A 19,211-nucleotide genomic window follows, 5' to 3' on the forward strand; every position below is an offset into this window, starting at 1 on the left:
CTTCAACCTGGAGCTCCAGTCTGGGACCCCTTGAGCACAGAACAATTCCAAAAGCATAGAGGGGAAGGAAGGGGAGCCAAGGAAGTAAATTTCCAAATTTCCATATTCTGTAAGTAGTCTTTACAATCGATTGCCTTTCAGAAAACTTTTCTCCCACTTGCATTAAAAGGAATACATCCAAAAAAAAAAAAAAAGAATACATCCCTCTCTCCCCTCACCCTTTTTCTTAACCTGGCTCTTTCAACTGCCCCAATATTTGTTTGTTTGTTTGTTTATAAAGATTTATTTATTTATTTGAGAGAGAGAGCATGAGCAGGAGGGACAGAGGGAAGAGCAGACCCCACACACTGAGCATGGAGCCCGACTCGGGGCTCAATCCCACAATCTTGAGATCACAATTCAAGCGGAAGCTAGGAGTTGGTTTCCCAACTGACTGCACCATCCAGGCACCCCTCAACTGCCCCGATATTAAAGGAAGATTGCATAGCTCTTGGGGGAGGGTCTTGTGAAAAGAAGCATAGAGAGCATCAAAAAAAAAAAATCTTGGTGTCAGGCAGTAAATTTATAGCAAGGCTCTGTGCCTTGTCCATCTATCTTAGAACTAAGATATTTAAGAGTTACCAAAAGGATTCTGAGAACCATGACCTCGCTTCAACGCACATCCCCTGCACACCGTTCTCAGCAGTGGGACTTTCCATTGATGTGCGCTCACATTTATTCACCCAGGTTGTGATCACCGGGCGTGAGAGAACAGCTCTGCGATTCGGTCCAGCTAGTCAGCGCTACATCGTCAAGTTAAAAGGAAGTTGTGTTGGAGGTAAGTACGTGCTTTATAATTTTCATAACATTTATTTCAAGTTACGGAAAAATTCTCATGTACTTTTACCTGAGATTATTAGATGTGTAAAATTTAATATTTAGAGACTTGTGGTCCCCGAAGTTATGAAAAATGAATTTCAAATATGTATGTATATGTATTTTTGGATGCAGATGAGTATGCTAAAGTGGTTGATTAACTTCTTTCAAAAGAAAATGATACTGTATCTATATTGTATCTATAGGAGAAGGTGGGTGTTAATGGAACCTATGGTGGTAATCAAAATAGGTTCAAAATACACAAAATGTATAAATCAGACCATCGTGCTGTACGCCTCACACTTATGCAGTGATGGATGTCAGTTATGCCTCAATGAAACTGGGAAAAATACAGTAAAAGGCAGTAAGATACACTTGTATGGGGGAAATGGAATAAAAATATGAAGTCTAGAGCAAGAGGAACAAAGTAAAAGAACCTAAAGGTCAGGTATTTTTTTCAACCATAATATTGGGTATCAAATTCCCATAATAAAAAAATAAAATAAAATAAACAAAAAACAAAACAAAACAAAAAAACAAATTCCCATAATATTCAGATTCCTGCAGCTACATTGGAAGTGGTTCTGTAATAATTTTACTTTTACACGTGAATTTCAAAAGCGCATCAGTAATTTTATTCTTTGCCACAATTTAAATTTATGGCAAAAAGATTTTTGATGTTCAACCTCAAATTGTAACAGGAAGTATGTAGTTGGAAGGACTCTTTTGGGCTCTGGAGCACATTCCTGAAGAGGGCTGGGCTGGGAGGCAGGTCTGTCTCCATTCATCATTTGGCTCCTTGTTGTCATTTCTTTTCCTTAACTCTTTTCCTAAAGAGTTAAGGAGCCCAGGGTGGGTCCCCGCTGTGTCTTGCAGTAGGCGTATTTCTGTGACTGACGGTAGCTCAGCTTCTGAACTGTCTTAATTCTGATGTGCTTTGGTTTTAGGCTGCATTGATAAAGGAAGAAGATGGTTAATTCTCAAGGAAAAATCACTGACTCGAATCCTGTACCCAATCATGTGTTACTAAACGGACTTACTGAGAAGGCAGAGAAAAATCAGGGAATAGTAAGTTGCTATCTGAAAACGTCTATCTGTGTGGACATGAGCTGTGTTGTGTGAGGACTGTCCATGTAGACCGTGCTTCCTCCCTGCTGCCCCCACCCCATGTCAGATGCTGCTTCCTTATCCCTCTTGCCCTGCTTGCCTGTGTGATCCCTCCCTTGTTCAGCTGGGGCCCGTCTTGGCTGATGCTGGTTGATGGGGTGCAGTTTCAGCCTGGGAAGCCACGGGAGACACTGACGGGCTCCTGGTTCAAGGACCACTGTGCTGTCCCGTGCCCACTACATGGCTCCACCTCCAGTTGCAACCCTGAGGTGTCATTGTGACGCTCCCTCAAAGGGAAGCCATGTGGTGCCCTTTTTTCCAGAATCAAGGGGGGGTTTTTGCAGGGGTGGGGGGAGCCAAACTTGGCCTGTGGAATTGGTCTGACCTGAGTTTTATCCTAATGCGGACACTTCCAGCTGTAGGATCTTGTTTATAACATGGCTCTCCCTCCCTGGTTTGAAAGCCTGGCTTTCCATCTCCCGAGTGGGAATGATAATAGTATTTACTTCATGTGACTATGAGAGAGAGAGAGCTCTCTTTACTGCTGTCATGCATCTGAAAGTCACATAGGTCGTCAACCTCTTTCAAGTTGACTCCATATTTGTAATTGATGCTTGATATATTTTAAACAATATTAAAAGCCACACTGAAGGGCATAGAAAGATAAGAGGGCTCCTAATATAACTGTGTCTCTTGCCTGACTCTAACCAGCAGCATATGGGGCGGTAAGAGCTCATGCTACTTGTAGGCACTTACTTGGCCATAGCTTGGCCTTTTCCAGGCACATTGAGTGGGTGTATTTTATAATTCAGCAATTCTATCTCCACGCGTAGACCTTGTAGACCTTGGTTCTCCAAGTGTGGAGACCAGCATCCTCAATAAGGCCTGGAAAGCTCGAAATGCAAATGTGTCTGAAATGCAAATATCATCCCCACACAGCCACCTCCCCCAGACCTAAAGCACTAGGAACTCCAGGGGTGGCGCCTACCATCTGTGTTTTCATGGGCCCTCCTGGGTGATCCTGTTGGTGCTCAGGTTCGAGAACCACTATGCGAATTCTTGCAGGTGTACTCGCTGAGAGCCATGTTCAAAATGATGTTGTTTTATGATAGCAAAACCCAGAATCAACACAAGCACCCGTGAATGGTGGACACATATGTAGATAGCGGTACGCTCATGCAGTAGAATTCTTATATAGGCGTCAGAATCAAGGCATGAGGTCTGAAAAACCTCATGGTGAAACAGAGTCAAGTCATCGAAAAAATGTATGGTGTGGTCCCATTTATATAAAGTTCCAAGTCAGGCAGCGGGAAGCAGTGTATTGCTTCAAGATGGGTAGGTGAGAGAGCCATACAGAAGAACAAGGTTCTTATGAGCTCAGGCTGGAGGGACCCTGGGTGGGGGGAGGGGTGACAGCAGGAAGGTGATGGGGGAGCATACTGGAATTTTGGTGTTTTCTTTTTAGATTGTGTGTTTTCTTAATTCAGGTAATTGGCTCATGCACAAGCACTACTATTCATGTTTTATAAACTCTTGTGAATGGGTGATATAAAGAAATGAAAACCTAAAAGAACCCATGAGAAAGGCTAAGATGGCGTCTGGTGGGTACAAAGGTGTAGGCAGGCTTCCAGCATTACCACCACAGGGCTTTTCTTGTGGAGGTGTTCTCCAGACCTTTCTGAAGTTTGTTATAGAGAAAAATCACAGCAGGTGCTTGTTAAAAACACAAGCAGGAGGATTTTATTGGAGGCTATGGCTATAAGGGAGAGAGATCGAAGTCAGGGTAACAAGGGACGATGGGGATATATAGACAGCCAGAAGGGTGAGAGAGAGGAGCAAGAGTTACTAAGATCAGGCTAGCAACAAGGGGCCAGGGGAGGGAACTTGATTGACTCTAAACGGTGAGTGGATTCTGGATGAACTGCCTTAGCAGATTCTTTGCTAAATCTGGACTCAGCACCCCAAGAGGTAAAGCAGAGAAGAGGGCTCAAAGGGGCCCCACTAACATTGGGTCAAGGGGGTCTTTGTCTGTATGGACCCCCTTCTCTGCAGAAATCTGTCAGCATTGTCTGTGTTTCAACTTTTGTACTCACGAACTTTGTAAGGTAGTGGTTCTCAGCCAGAGCTGCTTTATCCCCTTGGAACACATGGCAATGTCTGAAATCATTTTGGGGTCTTCAAACACCACTTTGGTGGTATTCACCTCAGGGTGAATGACGAGCCAGGCGTTCTGCTAAACCTCCTGCAATGCACAGGATGGCGCCCAACAATGAAAGCTGATCTGGCACAAACTATAAATAGCTTCTCACCATGATATAAAGGAACTACTAAAACTTATATATATATTACAAAGTCCATTCTTGTATTTTCTTCTTAATCAGGTAGGTTGTTCTCTTGTTGAGTTTTGAGAGTCCTTTATATATTATGGGCATAATTCCTTTATCAGATATATGTTTTGCAAACATTTTCTCCCAGATTATGGCTTGCTTTTATTCTCCTAAAAATCTTTTTTAAAGATTGGGTCTTTTCAATTTTGATGAAGTCCAATTTATCAATGGTTCTTTTAGGAATTGTACTTTGGGGGCCACATCTAAGAAAACATTGCCTAATCCTCAGCCACAAAGATTATTCTCCTGTTTTCTTCTAGAAGTTCTGTAGTTTTGGTTTTGGGTTTTGCATTTAGGTCTATGATCCATTGTGAGTTAATTTTTTTATATGATGTGGAATATAGACACAAAATTCTTTTGTGCATGTATATATACGCCCAGTTCTCCCAGCACCCTTTGTTGAAAAACGTATCCTTCTACTACATTGCCTTTGAACTTTTGTCAAAAATCAGGTGGCCATACATAATGTCAATTTATTTCTGGAATACATATTCTGTTCTATTATCTCCTTCTTTATGTTTGCACCAGTATCACATTGTTTTGGTTACTGAAGCTTTTTAAGTAAATATTGAAATCAGATAATGTTAGTTCTCCAACTTTGTTCTTCTTTTTCAAAATCACTTTGACTATTCCAGGCATATTTAGAACATTTATATTTATTGTGCATGTTAATGTAACTAAGTTTGAGGTAATTTTACTATTTGCTTTCCGTTTGACCTACCTGTCCTTTATTTCTCTTTTTCTCTGCCCCTACCTTCTTTGAAGTAATCAAATTATTTTTTATGATTTTAAAGAAGGACTCTTTAATATTCCCTATGGTGCTGAACTGCTGGTGATGAATTCATTTACTTTTTTATGTCTGAAAAAGTCTTTGCCTTCATTTGCTAAAAAGATATTTTGGCTGGGTATAGAATTCTAGGTTGATGGATTTTTTTCCCCCAATCCCCCAGTATTTAAAAAAGGCTATTCCACTCTCTTCTTATTTGTATTGTTTCTGATGAGAAATCTACTGTAAATTTCATCTTTGCTCCTTAATGTGTAACATAGTCCCTGGCTGCTTGAACTTTCTCTCCATCACCAGTTTTGAGCAATTTGATTAAAATGGGCCTTGATGTAGTTTATGTTTCTTACATTTGGGATTCCTGGAGCTTCTTGGGTCTTTGGGTTCATCATTCAACAAGTTTGGGAAATTTTTATCTATTATTTCTTTACATATTTCTTTCTGTTCCTTTCCCATTCTCTTTTGTGAGCTCCATGAACCTATGGTATTAGGATGATTGAAGTTGTCCATCTTTGATGGAACAAGTCCTCCAGGCCAGGACAGAATTCTTTGATTCTGCTTTCTTTAGGGGAACAGCCTGTGTAGCCAATATGAGGAGAAGGTACGCCCGTGCATTGACCTCATCGACTCCCTGCGGGCGCTGGGTGTGGAGCAGGACCTGGCCCTGCCGGCCATTGCTGTCATTGGGGACCAGAGCTCGGGCAAGAGCTCTGTGCTGGAGGCTCTGTCAGGAGTTGCCCTTCCAAGAGGCAGTGGTAAGAACTTGCCCTCTGTATTAGTCAGCTCAGGCAGCCATAACAAAATGCCACAGACTACAAGGCTAAAACAACAAAAATTTATTTCTCATAGTTTTGAAGGCTGGAAGTCCAAGACCAAGGTGTTAACAGGGTTGGCTTCTCCCAAGACCTTTCTCTTCATGCAGATGATCATCCTCTTATTGTGTCCTCATGTGGCCCTTTCTCTGTGCATGCAGATGTCTGATGACTTTCCTTTTTTTTTTGTATGGATGCCATCATATTTGTTAGGGCCCCATTCTTATGAGCTCATTTAACTTTAATTACCCCTTTAAAAAAAAAAAAAAAGATTTTCTTTATTTAATCATGAGAGGCACAGAGAGGCAGAGACATAGGCAGAGGGAGAAGCAGGCTCCCTGCAGGGAGCCCTATGTGGGACTCAATCCTAGGACCCTGGGATCATTCCTTAAGCTGAAGGTAGGTGCTCAACCACTGAGCCACCCAGGCGCCCCTTAATTACCCTTTTGAAGAAAGGCCCCATCTCCAAATACAGTCACATTGAAGGTTAGGGCTTCAACATATGAATGGGGGGGGGGTCATGATTCAGTCCATAGCACCCTTGTGTTGCATATTTTTGTATGTATTGTATGTAACCTGCACTTTGTGGAAGGTCTAAGTAAATGTAGTTGGGTCCCTAGAACCATGTGCATGTGGGTGTCTTTCCTGAGCCCCTTCTCATGAAGTGACCCTCCGAATGGGAGGTCAAGATTGGTGCTCTGGTTAGTGGTGCTGTTTGAGTGCCAAGGCCAAGGGATCAGTGAGGGCTGAAGGGAAGGAGGTAGACCTGAGATGGACCTTGAAGTACAGATCAGATGTAGAGGGTGGGATCTGGAAGTTTGGAGCAAAGGGATTGTGGTAGGATGGCCTGGTGACAGCAGTACGCATCCCTGATGGTAGTAGATCCTGTATCCTGGGGAATAATGGAGGATATTTACCTGAGTTTGGGGGTTTCTCACTGCAGTGTGCCACCTGAGCTGATGGCAAAACACTGAGATGAAGTGAGAAACCTAAAGTGATGGCTTTCAAGCATTTGTGAGCAAAAAATTACCTGGGATGTGTACTCTAGATGCATATTTCTAAGGCCACCCCAGACATAATGCATCTGAATGTGACAGAATAAGATCAGAAAGCTTTAGAAGTCTGCCCAGATGATCATGGAAAAGTTTGTACACCACTGGTCTGAGGCCACCCTCTGGGACCACTAAGAGCAGAGTTTATAGGACTGATGTGCATGTGGTCTCCAGGTATTGTTACAAGATGTCCTCTGGTGCTGAAGCTGAAGAAGCTCATAAATGAGGATGAGTGGAGAGGCAAAGTCAGTTACCAGGATACTGAGATGGAGATTTCAGACCCTTCAGAGGTGGAAGTGGAAATCAATAAAGGTGAGTGCCCCACGTTTGTTTGTCATCACCTGCTTGGATGTCTGGTCACCTGTGTGAAGTGGGAGGAGGTCCATCTGTCATTGTTCCTACCTTCCCTTTCTGGGCTGGTCCTCCTCTCACCCTGTGTGCATCAGGCCCTGGCTCCCTCATAGCTTCTCTTCTTTGACCCTCATTATGACCAGCACCTTGGACAGGATCTGATCTCAGCAATTTATTGCTTAGTTTGTAAGTAAGTATCTGGAGGTAATGTGAATTTTAAAATTTAAACAAGGAGCTGTCCTTTATTCAAGGGCTTTCCCCCTCCACAGATCTGATGGAGGAAGAATCGGGTTGTGGGGCTGGGAAACCTCTTTCCCATTCACTTGGGAATTCACCTGGTTGAAAGGCATTCTGGAACACTCCTGAACCCTCTTTAGAAGCTTTCCTGGGGCCCTTTCCGCCAAGAGTGAAATGCATGTGTGTGCATAATCCTAGCTTGGGCTGACTTACGATAGGTCTCAGTGAATGCAAGCCATGCAGGTCATGCTGCCAACTTGAAGCATCTGAAAGGGGAAATAGCACTTGAAGTAGGGAAGGACCAGTAGTGACCCCATTGGTTGCTGCTGAGACTGAGGAGAATAAATAAGCTTTTCAATCATTTGAGGAGGGTTCAAAAGTAGCATAACATTAATATTGAGCAGCAGAAAAGGAGTTTGACTTTTATGAAGTAAAAGCCCTAAGTCGTATTTACAGACTGTTTTTACAAAAGTTAAGGGATGTTTTATAGTCAAAACGCTATTGTGTGATTGTTGGGGTCAGGTTGGCTCCTGGGGCAGAAAATTCAAAACCACTGTGTATACTTAATTGGCCCTTTCTGTGTAACAAACTGATCTCAAAACCCAATGGCTTGGAACTGTTCATTACTCCTGATTCGGAGGATCAGCTGGCTTGGCTGGGGCCAGCAGTCCAAGATGGCTTTGGTCACATACCCAAGCTCAGGGCTGCAATGACCAGGCCTTCTCTCCATGTGGTGGCCATACTCTTCCAGGAGGCCAAGTTGGGCACTTTAGATGGTGGTAGAGGGGTTCCCAGCAGCAAGGGAGGAGGAGCCCCATGCACAAGTTCTCAATCTCTATTGCAATCCATTCTGTGATGTCCTGTCAGCCAAAGGGGGTCACATGGGCAAGCCCAATGTCAAGGGACAGACTGTCTGAATGGGAGAAGGTCACCCTGTAGAGGAGCATGCAGACAGCGATGGAAGGGACTGTTGAGGCCATTTGTGCAAGTAGGCTGCTAACACGGTGGTTTAAACAATGTGCCCATTTTATTTCTCTCTCACATAGATGTCTGGAGGTGGGCAGACCAGAGCTGGTTTGAGGGTTCCAGCGTCAGGAACCAGCCTCCCATGTTTCTCATTGTGTGTGGCTGTCACTCCCAAAGCCACATGATTAATCAGAATTCCCTTGTCCCAGCCAGCTGGAGACCAGCACAGGGCTTTTCCTGCCTGTTCAGGAGAGTTTCTGGAGGTTGCCTGTGCCTTTGTCACATTTACCTCATGGGCCAGACTTAATCTCACAACCACATGTCAGGTAAATGGAAATTGGAGGCACAGTTATCAGATGATGACACACACGCTATTGCTGTTACTCTCATCCCAAGTTCCTGACTGTATAAAACAAGCCAAAAAGGCATTCTGGGTGTAGAAAGAAGTCAAATGGTAGCAGCTAACAATTTGACAAAATCCATTTATATCTTGAAATTTTCATCATTAAGGAGGAAGAAGTAAAATGAAATCCCATAATGGAATACCAGTGCTCATCTTGCTTGAAACAAGCACGTTCCCCTCCATACCTTCCCAGATCATGTTTCAAGAGTCCCTGTGTGTTTTTATTTGCTTTCATTTTACCTTGTTGGTAATTTCCTAATGACATCAATGGGAAGATTTAGGTGTGACAGCAGGAAGAACTCAGGCCTGCCCAGCTCTGAACTGGTACAGGTGGGGGTGATCTTGAGGGATGTTTTCACTAGGTCTCTCTGCATATGGTTCTTCCCATTGGCAAAGAAAATACTGAGTTATCCTTTGAGGTTCCTTTTAGCTCCAGAAAAGTACATCTGTTCCAGATATGCCTTGTCCAGGACTCATGGCAGGGAAGTTTTGCTGTAGGGCTGTAGGGAGATGCTTCCACTATAAGCTCTGTTGAGTTTCTCTCATTTCCCCCTTTCCTAGCCCAGGATGCCATTGCCGGGGAAGGACAGGGGATCAGTCATGAGCTAATCAGCCTGGAGGTCAGCTCTCCTCATGTCCCGGATCTGACCCTGATAGACCTCCCTGGCATCACCAGGGTGGCTGTGGGCAATCAGCCAGCTGACATCGGACGCCAGGTAAAACCTTGGTCTGGGAGGGGTGCAGAGTGGTGCCCCAGACAGCAGTGGGTTCAGGGCTGAGCCAGGATAGTGAATCTCAGGAGGTGTGAAGGGGATGGGGAGAGCGTGGTGGTCTCTGTGGCCTCTACCAAGCCAGATGGAGGCACTCTGGGGAGTGTGAGACCAACAGGCAAGACTGGAAATCCATTTTACACACGTTTGGGTTTTACCCCATGACTCGTTTTTGGTTATAGTTACATTTTGTGGCGTATCTAGACCAATGTGTATTAGGAAGGGGTTTTATGTGGGGAGAGAAAGCATTAGAAACAAGTATAATGATATTTTCGTATTGGCGAATGTCAGCCAATAGATGAAATAAAGATTTAGGGCACAGTTGAGTGCTTTTTTGAGTTTTATTTTTCCCTGTGGTTATCAGCTTTGGAGGCTTAGAAGGCAGTTAATGGGCTAAGATCTGGTGTTTTCCCAGAGCTCTGGACCTCAGAGCTCTGTTTCTGCCATGGGGAAACTTGGATTCTTGTAACCCAGGCATGAGTTTTAAGTGCCACCAGGATTTGCTGTGGGCTCATTTCTTTTGGGGAGATACTCCCGGGACTTTGAGGTCCCAAAGCAAGTGCAAGGTTAGGCCCTGTCCCTGCTCTCATATGCTCTTATTTTTCCGCAGACCAAGCAACTCATTAGGAAGTACATCCATAAGCAGGAGACGATCAACTTGGTGGTGGTCCCCTGCAACGTGGACATTGCCACCACGGAGGCACTGAGCATGGCTCAGGAGGTGGACCCCGATGGAGACAGGACCATAGGTAAGAAGAAGGAAGAACCTAGACACCATAGTGGTCTTCACTTTGCAGCGGCCTCAGCCAATGATGCCACTGTCCTGGCCGAACTTGTGCTTCTCCGAGGGTGGGCCACTTGCCACCTGCTGCAGGAATAACTGCAGAATGTTTAGAAATTCAAGTGCCTTGACCCCGCCAACCTTCCTGTGTCAGACTCTATGGGGCAGGGCCCTGCATCCTAAGACTTGCCTCGGGAAGGGGGTTCTGCTGCACAGGGATATTTGAAAACCACTGCAGTAATACTAGATTGAACTTTGCCACTGGGCAGAAAGAACATTAAAAGGCCATCATATGCTGCTGTCTCTCTGGCAAGGGCCAAGAGCTGGGGGAGGTAGGCCCCCCACCGCCACTCACGAGGGCAAGTTGTCTTTGTGCAGCCTGAGCTGTGGTTCTGTCGCAGGCGGGGGGGGGGGGGGGGGGGGGCTCTGCGTCACACTGGGCTGTGGTCTGCCCTCAGGCTAGGCTGTGAATGTTCTCTAATCAAAAGGCCCCGGCTTGCAGGAATCTTGACAAAGCCTGACCTGGTGGACAGAGGGACTGAAGGCAAGGTGGTGGACGTGGCACAAAACCTCGTCTGTCACCTAAAGAAGGGCTACATGATCGTCAAGTGCCGAGGCCAGCAGGACATCCAGGACCAAGTGAGCCTGGCCGAGGCTCTGCAGAAGGAGAAAGACTTCTTTGAGGACCACCCACATTTCAGGTACCCTGGCTGCGTTTTCTTATGGGTGAACCCAAACCTAGGACCTCTGTTTTGCCTGGGGACAAAGGAGATATTCGGAGTGTATGTGTGAGCGTGCTTGTATAATGACCCTGGGAATCGTCTGGAAGAATAAGAGAGGAATTGACATGGGGGCGCCTGGGGGGCTCAGTCGGTTAAGCATCTGCCTTTGGCTCAGGTCATGACCCCAGGGTCCTGGGACCCAGCCGTGCCTCAGGCTCCCTGCTCAGTGGGGAGTCTGCTTCTCCTCCCTCTCTTGCTCCCCCTGCTTGTGCTCTCTCCATATCTCTCTGTGTCAAATAAATAGTCTTTTTTTTTTAAGAGGAATTGTCAAAGTATTGCAGAAAATAAATTTAAAAAATCAGATAAGGAGGGAATTTGCTATAGTCATTTATATATGGTGTTTGAACCAGAATGAAGACGTAAATGCCTCAGAATAGAAAAAAAATTTAGAAAGCCTGGAAATTGACCCAGATACATATATTTGATGTATGATAAACATGGCCTTTCAAATCACTGGCCACATGAGTTTGATTATCAATCAATGGACTGGAGGAAATTATAAACTTTATGTTATGTACATTTTATTACAATTTAAAAAGTTGACAGTTGTAGAGACCAACACTTAGCCATGTGTGTACTTTCACAAATAGACATGTAAACTCATGGTTCCCTGCTGCCCTTTAGCCTAAAAAATCCTTTAAAATATAAAGAATCCAGGATCCCTGGGTGGCTGAGTGGTTTAGTGCCTGCCTTCGGCCTAGGGTGTGATCCTGGAGTCCTGGGATCGAGTCCCGCATCGAGCTCCCTGCTTGGAGCCTGCTTCTCCCTCTGCCTGTGTCTCTGCCTCTCTTTCTCTGTGTCTCTTATGAATAAATAAATAAAATCTTTAAAAATAAATAAATAAAATAAAATATAAAGAATCCTGTAAAATAAAAAAAATAAAAATAAATAAAAAAGGAATGAGCACCATGGTCAAAGAGGATTCAGCTTTATTTTTTTTTTAAATAAAAAATGTTCATTCAAAAAAATGAAAAACAAAGAATCCTGTAATAACTCAGCGAACATAGATTTGGGTGGAGTAAGAATAAGGCTTCCTTCCTCCAAGCAGCTCGTGGTTTAAGATCTCCTCTTGAGGAAGGGCCATGTTCCACAAACCAGTATCCTGCACACTCCTACGTAGGTATGCATCAGTGTATTTTTGTGAAGCCCTATACCGACATGCATTGTGTAGACTGGCATGTGCATCACACACAGAAGGATGTGAGTGTTATGAAAATACATTTGTAAGTGATCACGTGTGTTTTTATAGACTGGTTTTATATCCACATGTCATGAGACATATTTAATGTATCAGCTGGAAGGAATCACTCAATACTATTTTTTTAAATATTTTTTTTTCATTTTTTAAAAAGATTTTATTTATTCATGAGAGACACAGACCAAGAGGCAGAGACACAGGCAGATGGAGAAGCAGACTCCCTACAGGGAGCCTGATGCGGGATTCGATCCCAGGACCCTGGGATCACGCCCTGAGCCCAAGGCAGACGCTCAACCACTGAGCCACCCAGGCATCCCTTTTATTTTTTTAAATAGACTCCATGCCCAGTGTAGAGCCTAATGCAGGGCTTGAACTCATGACCCTGAGATCAAGAGTTGGATGCTCAAAAAAAAAAAAGAGTTGGATGCTCCACCGACTGAGCCACCTAGGGTCCCCTGTACCATATTTAAGTTATGCTTTTTATTTTAATTCCAGTTGTTAACATACAATGTTATATTAGTCTGAGGTGTATAATTGATTCAACAATTATAAAGTGATTCAACCATTCGGTACAACTCTATGCCGCTGTTGAGGTATCCAAAATAACTACAATTCGGTCACCATTCCATGGAAGCCAGTTCTGACCCTCCATTGGGTACTACTTGCAGGACCTCCCTTCCAGGTGGAAGGAACTTGACTGTCCCTGCAGCAGAGAGCCGACTTGCGTTTCCTGGCCACACCACGGTGGATGTGTGCATGTCTTCTCTTCTCTGTCCGCAGGGTTCTTCTGGAGGAAGGAAGGGCCACAGTCCCCAACCTGGCGGAGAAACTGACCTCTGAGCTCATCACGCACATCTGTGTAAGCACGTGCAGAGCCGTCCGTTTTCTGACTAGAATCCCACAGGCCCCAAGCTCCACCACGGGGGCCTGACTAACCCACTAACGGATCTCCCCGGTGATCTCTCCAGGGTGCAGGCTCAGGTTCAGTGGGTCTGGAGTGCAGCTTGGGATTCTCCATTTCTAGCAAGCTCCCAGATGGTGTGGACGCTACACGTCAGGACCACAGGTTGGGTGGGATCTGATAGGCTATATCCACGTGGCCTAATTAAAAATTAAAACCTTAAGGGCACTGCACCAACTTTGCCTTTCTCCTAGCCAGCCACTGTCCATAATGTCCCGGTAATTGTGATGTACATATATTTCATATTTTAAATCTCTCTGTGGGTTCTTTTTCAAATTTGTCTGGCCAGAACTCTCCTGCACTTTCACATTTGCCGTCCCTCAGAAAGAGTTGTCACTTGTGTTTTGAGCTCGATAACTCCAACGTCAGAAGCCTTGGTTCTGCGGGCCAGCCCCTACGAGGACCTGGGTCAGGGTTTTGACTTTGGGCCTGTTTTGGAACGTGATCTGAGGCTGTTCGTGGAAGCCCGGGTTCAGAATGGGTTTGTGCAGGGAGAGAGGCAGCATTTGCTTCAGCCAATCCCCAAGAAGGGCCTCCCGGTGGAACCGCTTTACAAATTCTCAGCGTGAGGTTTTGGGGGAACCCCTTGGGGAGTGGGAATTTGGGCAGCAACCCCGTTTGAGGGCTGGCTTGTAGTTACAGATGTTCAACAGAGATTTTATGTTGTCCCACTCAGCATGGAGTTCAGGCATCAGTCCCCAGGAATGGGGATGGAGGGTGGGGTGGTGCTCAGCATCCCAACATCGTGACAGCCTGGCTCCTTGAGGGTCCGGCTTTACTTAGAAAGAAGATGCTGGCTCACTGGATTCCCCGCCTTGAGCAAGCTTACCTGGATTTATTCTTTGCCCCAACCAAGGGAGGCTCTGAAACGTAAGCTCAACTCTTCTCTCCTACAAATGCCCTGTGAGGCTCTACTCCTCCCTCCTCGTCCATCCCTGGGTGCTCATGTCCCCTGGCTGTGCCTCTGGGTGTCTGTTCTGTGCCTGCCCGCTCACAGAGGCATTTCTAGGGATGCTATGATGTGTCAGCCCGCAGTTTTCAATGACTGCAGTAGAAGAGGGAGCTCATGCATGCCATCAACCACGTTATCAGAGACAGAAGTCCCTGATACAGTTAGTTTGTGAACAGCGTAAAGGTTGGTTGGATCTAAAAAAAAAAAAAAAAAAGTTGGTTGGATCTCAGATTGTTCTAACTGCTGCTAAGTGGCTCTTTCTCATCTCCCTGCAGAGTGTATGTAATGTGGTCACAGAAGGAATCCTTCCTGGCATCATGTGGGGTGGTCGCTTCAGCACATCCCGAAGGCTGTCCTTTGGGGAGCAGGGACGCGGGGAGGCCTCGGTGACATTGGCACCTGCGGACACCCCCCCTCCATCTTCTCCCTAGAGGAAGCCAGGCAGTCAGGCACACTTTGCAGGAGGAGGCCTGGGAGCTCCTGCTCCTTCCTTGTCCATACTCATGTCTTTGCATTATTTTCTGTTTTCCTCAGAAAACCCTGCCCCTGTTAGAAAATCAGATAAAGGAGAATCATGAGAAAATAACAGAGGAGTTACAAAAGTACGGCTCAGATGTGCCCGAAGACGAGCACGAGAAAATGTTTTTCCTGATAGATGTGAGTATTGCCATTGCCTCAAGTCAGGGAATCGCACCTCGTTGTCCAGAAAGGGATCCTGTGCCGCACGCACTCTCATCCTGCTCCCCGAAAGCTGACTCGGGCTCAGTCTTCCCTCTCAGCACCAAAGAGGGCCCGGGGCGCGGAGAGACAGTAAGCAGGGAGTGACAGGTGTCTAGCACGCTCCCCCAGACCCCGAGGCGGTCAGGGCAGGGTGCGGGGATCCGTCACCCCGGCAAGGTGGCGAGGAGTCACGCACCCTCCAGGCCCCCCTCACTTGTGTTCGGAACGTCTCCACTTATACTCCCATTCTTCTTGATAGAAACTGAATGCCTTTAACCAAGACATCAACTCCTTAATCCAAGGGGAGGAGTCCGTGGGGGAGGACGAGAGCCGGCTGTTCACCAAAATCCGAAATGAGTTCCACAAATGGAGCGCTGTGATTGAAAAGAAGTTCCAAAGAGGTGAGTGGAAGCCGCGTGCGCCCCGGCCCACATCCCTGAGCTCAGGCCAGCAGGTGTCTGCTGCAGATTTCAGAGGACACCTGGCCAGAACACGCAGGGGGATCGGCCCAGGTCAGCCCACGCTTCCACGAGGACCAGCCCTCCCTTGACAGCGGCGGGTCAACACGGCACCTGCCACATGCACCCGGGGGCCCCAGTGCTGCTGGCCCCAGAACAACGGCGCCTTGGGCTCGGTCTGCTGGCCATGGCCTTGAAGGCCGTGCGTATCTCAGTGCATTTCATAGTTGCGGCGGCGGTGGCGGCGACACAGAGGACACGAAACACACCCGAGGCATCGCCTTGCAGCGCCAAATCCCCAAGAATCCGAAAAAGGTGGAAGTGTGACCTGAAGTTTATGTTTCCATATTTCAAGAAGCTCAAAGTTAATCGTATACAGACCAGTGATGAAGCTGCAGCAGCTGAGGGGAATTTTAAGGAACCTTGCTTTTATTCAGGCAGCTTGGTGGGTTCCGTGACTTATTCCAGCTGACCCGAGGCTCGGTTTGACCGCTGTCCTTGGCTTTGGGTAATGAACGTGGGAAGATAGATCGTGCCATTTTTTTTGCACAATTCAAAAGCCACACCTCTCGGTCCTGTCTGCTCCTTGGCAGAGGGCATGGAAGGTGGGACGAGATAAATAACAGTGTTTCTTGGTGGAAAAAAAAACAAGGAGGTGGCCACTCGCCACGTGTGCACAGCTCCCATACTGCTTACTGATCTGCGGCGCAGAGGGTCGAACCCCTGCCGTGCGGCGTGTTCTTACAACAGGGAGGGACCACTGTCCCCCCCTTTTTTTTTCCACTGTCCCTTTCAAGGAAGACAAGGGTCCTGACCTCCAGCAACCCCCTCATGCATTGCTCAATAAGCTTGCGACGGCACACAGCCCGTGAGCTAATGTAGCTCATTTTTTTTTAAGGGGCTAAGTTCTTCCCAACGAATGATCAGTTGCAGATCACTGGGCCCCCACCTGCAAGAAGAAGAATTTAGACTCCTAACTCGCCCCTCATTCAGAGATAAACTCAAAATGGATCAGAAACCAAAATGTGAGCCCTAGAACTCTAAAACTCTTAGGACAAAAATGTAGATTTGAATCTTTGTGACTTTGGATTAGGCGGCGGTTTTTAGATACAGCACTTACGGGATGGGCGACAAACGGAATACTAGACGAAGTGGACTTCGTCAAGATTAAAAACGTGTGTTTTTAATCCTCGTGTGTGTGTGTGTGTGTGTGTGTGTGAGAGAGAGAGAGAGAGAGAGAGAGAGAGAAAAGGCACCACACCCCACCCCACCCCATAGAACAGGAGAAAATATTTGCAAACCACACATCTGATAAGGGTCCAGAATCCAGACTATACAACGAACTCGTAGGATTCGCAACAACAAGAAGACAAATAATCCAAATTAAAGATGGACAAAGGATTAGAGGAGACATTTCTCTAAAAGAAGACATACAAGGGGCTCATGGATGCTCGGCGTCATTAGCCATTGGAGGAATGCAAACCGAAGCCACGGGGAGACCCCGTCTCACTCGCATGTTAGGATGGCTAGCGCGTGTTCATGTCCCCATTACTGGTCTCCTGGGACTTTCATCACAAAGACCGGGGGTCTGAACAAACCTATCTTCTTATAATCCTGGAGGCTGAAAGTTTAAGATCAAGGGACCGGCACGTTCAGATTCTCCAGACGCCTCTCTCCACGGCCTGTAGACGCCACCTTCTCCCTGTATCTTCACGTGGACTTTCCTGTGTGGGTCTGTGTCCTGCTTTCGTCTTCCTATAGGGACACCAGTCAGATTGGATTTGATCGCCTCTTTAAAGGTCCTGTTTCCAAACCCAGTCACATTTCTGAGGTGCAAGGGGTTAGGACATATCAATTTCGGGGAGATACAATTCAGCCTTTAGCAGCAGACAGCGGAATCTTTATTCAGCCACAGAAGGGCATCAAGCACTCAACATGCTCCCACAGGGATGAATCTTGATCACATCTTGCTAAGTGAAGGAAGTGAGACACACAAAAATACACTTTAAAAAAAATTCCGTTGATATGGAATGCCCAGAGCAGGCAAATCCATAGAAATAGGAAGCAGGTGAGTGGTTTCCAGGTGCTGTAGGGGCAAGGAATGGGGGGGGGGCACATGCCGATGGGCACAGGTTCCTTGGGGGTGACAGAGGTGTGTGAAAATTAGCTAGTGGGGATGGCTGCACAATTCTGTTAATGTTCTAAAAATCACTGACCTGTACACTTTATAGGGTGGATTTTGTAGCATCTGAATTATGTCTCCGTGTAAAACAAAACCAAAAACAAAGATCCTATGAGAAAATGTCTCCCGACCAAAAGAGGATGATACCCAGACCTTGATTCCTGGTTGGTTCTTCGAAAAGAGGCACCAGAGCCCTCCTGAACTTCTACCAGCGGAGTTAGCCTCCACGGTGCAGTTTGTCGAGAATAAAAAGAATTCCAAAAGCGTAAAGGAGAAGTGTCTTATGGCGGACAGTGACCTTATGTGCCTGGTGACTCTGCTATATTTATATTTGATTTATAAACACGCTCCACTCACACTATTGCACGTGACTTCATTCATGATATGTCACTGATTCTGGGTGGTGTTCATGGCCGTTTTTATTTTTCCTGTGATACAATTTCTTTGGTAAACATTACAGGATTTCCTCTTGGGAAAGTTCCTCTTCCTTGCTCCTGGGTTGTGCATTCACTGCCCTCTGGTGTCACCCCCAGCTCCTATACTTGCCATCTGGAGATGACTAAGGAAAATGGTCTTGAGATCTGGCTTTTTATTGCAAACCCCAAATTTCTTTCAGTTTTGGAAATCAGATTTGAAAAAAATATATATATTTTTTTGCCCCTTGCCTCTCTGTGTTTGCAGAAAGTCTCAAATGGTAGTGTGAAAAAAAAAAAAAAAAGACCCACAAGGTTATTTTTGTAAAATAATTCAGAACCATTGTCTTCCAGGTTACAAAGCTATATATAAACAAATGGAGAAATTTGAAAATCGGTATCGTGGCAGAGAGCTGCCAGGATTTGTAAACTACAAGACGTTCGAAATTATTATAAAACAACAAATCAAAGAACTGGAAGAGCCAGCTGTTGATATGCTGCACACGATAACTGGTGAGTTCTTGATTTTGCTTTTAAGCATTTTATGTCTAGGGCAGGGAAAGGCTTGAACCCAAACCAGTGCTGAATTCCAGAGTCCTCTGCCTGGGGGTGTTTTCCAGCATCCAAGAACCGGACTAATTCTCTGGTCCTCTGGACACCAACTGGGTGTTCAACATCTTGGTTCAGTTCCGATGCTGAGTTAGCACTGATCTTACAGCTTAAAAGCTCAGGCCCACAGGAGGGCCCCCACTTTAGGCTGGGCTTCCTTTTTTTAAAAAAAAAAAAATTTTTTTTCATGAAAGACACACACAGAGAGAGGCAGAGACACAGGCAGAGGGAGAAGCAGGGTCCCTGCGGGGAGCCCGATGTGGAACTTGATCCCGGGACCCCAGGATCACGCCCTGGGCCAAAGGCAGATGCCACCCAGGCGTCTCTAGGCTGAACTTCCAATGGACAGACTATAAATTGGAGTTTCCACAGCCCCCTTCTCAGATTCTATAATTTGCTATAACAGCTCAGAGAACTTAGGAACACACTTTACT

At 45.9% G+C, this 19,211-nt stretch overlaps 1 protein-coding gene across 1 annotated transcript in view; it reads left to right on the forward strand.

Moving 5' to 3' along the window:
- MX1 (MX dynamin like GTPase 1) overlaps positions 1-19,211 on the forward strand; it is a 29,368-nt gene that overhangs the window by 3,144 nt on the left and 7,013 nt on the right. Inside the window, exons 2-12 of the mRNA XM_055313758.1 lie at positions 727-817; positions 1,803-1,923; positions 5,699-5,885; positions 7,169-7,306; positions 9,513-9,667; positions 10,332-10,470; positions 11,005-11,203; positions 13,263-13,341; positions 14,930-15,052; positions 15,375-15,516; positions 18,523-18,681. Of these exons, the coding sequence (XP_055169733.1) occupies positions 1,825-1,923; positions 5,699-5,885; positions 7,169-7,306; positions 9,513-9,667; positions 10,332-10,470; positions 11,005-11,203; positions 13,263-13,341; positions 14,930-15,052; positions 15,375-15,516; positions 18,523-18,681 (1,420 nt within the window). The 5' untranslated portion in view covers positions 727-817; positions 1,803-1,824. The remainder of the gene's footprint in view (positions 1-726; positions 818-1,802; positions 1,924-5,698; positions 5,886-7,168; positions 7,307-9,512; positions 9,668-10,331; positions 10,471-11,004; positions 11,204-13,262; positions 13,342-14,929; positions 15,053-15,374; positions 15,517-18,522; positions 18,682-19,211) is intronic.

Source organism: Nyctereutes procyonoides, unplaced genomic scaffold, assembly GCF_905146905.1.
Source record: "Nyctereutes procyonoides isolate TBG_1078 unplaced genomic scaffold, NYPRO_anot_genome, whole genome shotgun sequence".
In the NCBI taxonomy this organism is placed as follows: Eukaryota; Metazoa; Chordata; class Mammalia; order Carnivora; family Canidae; genus Nyctereutes; species Nyctereutes procyonoides.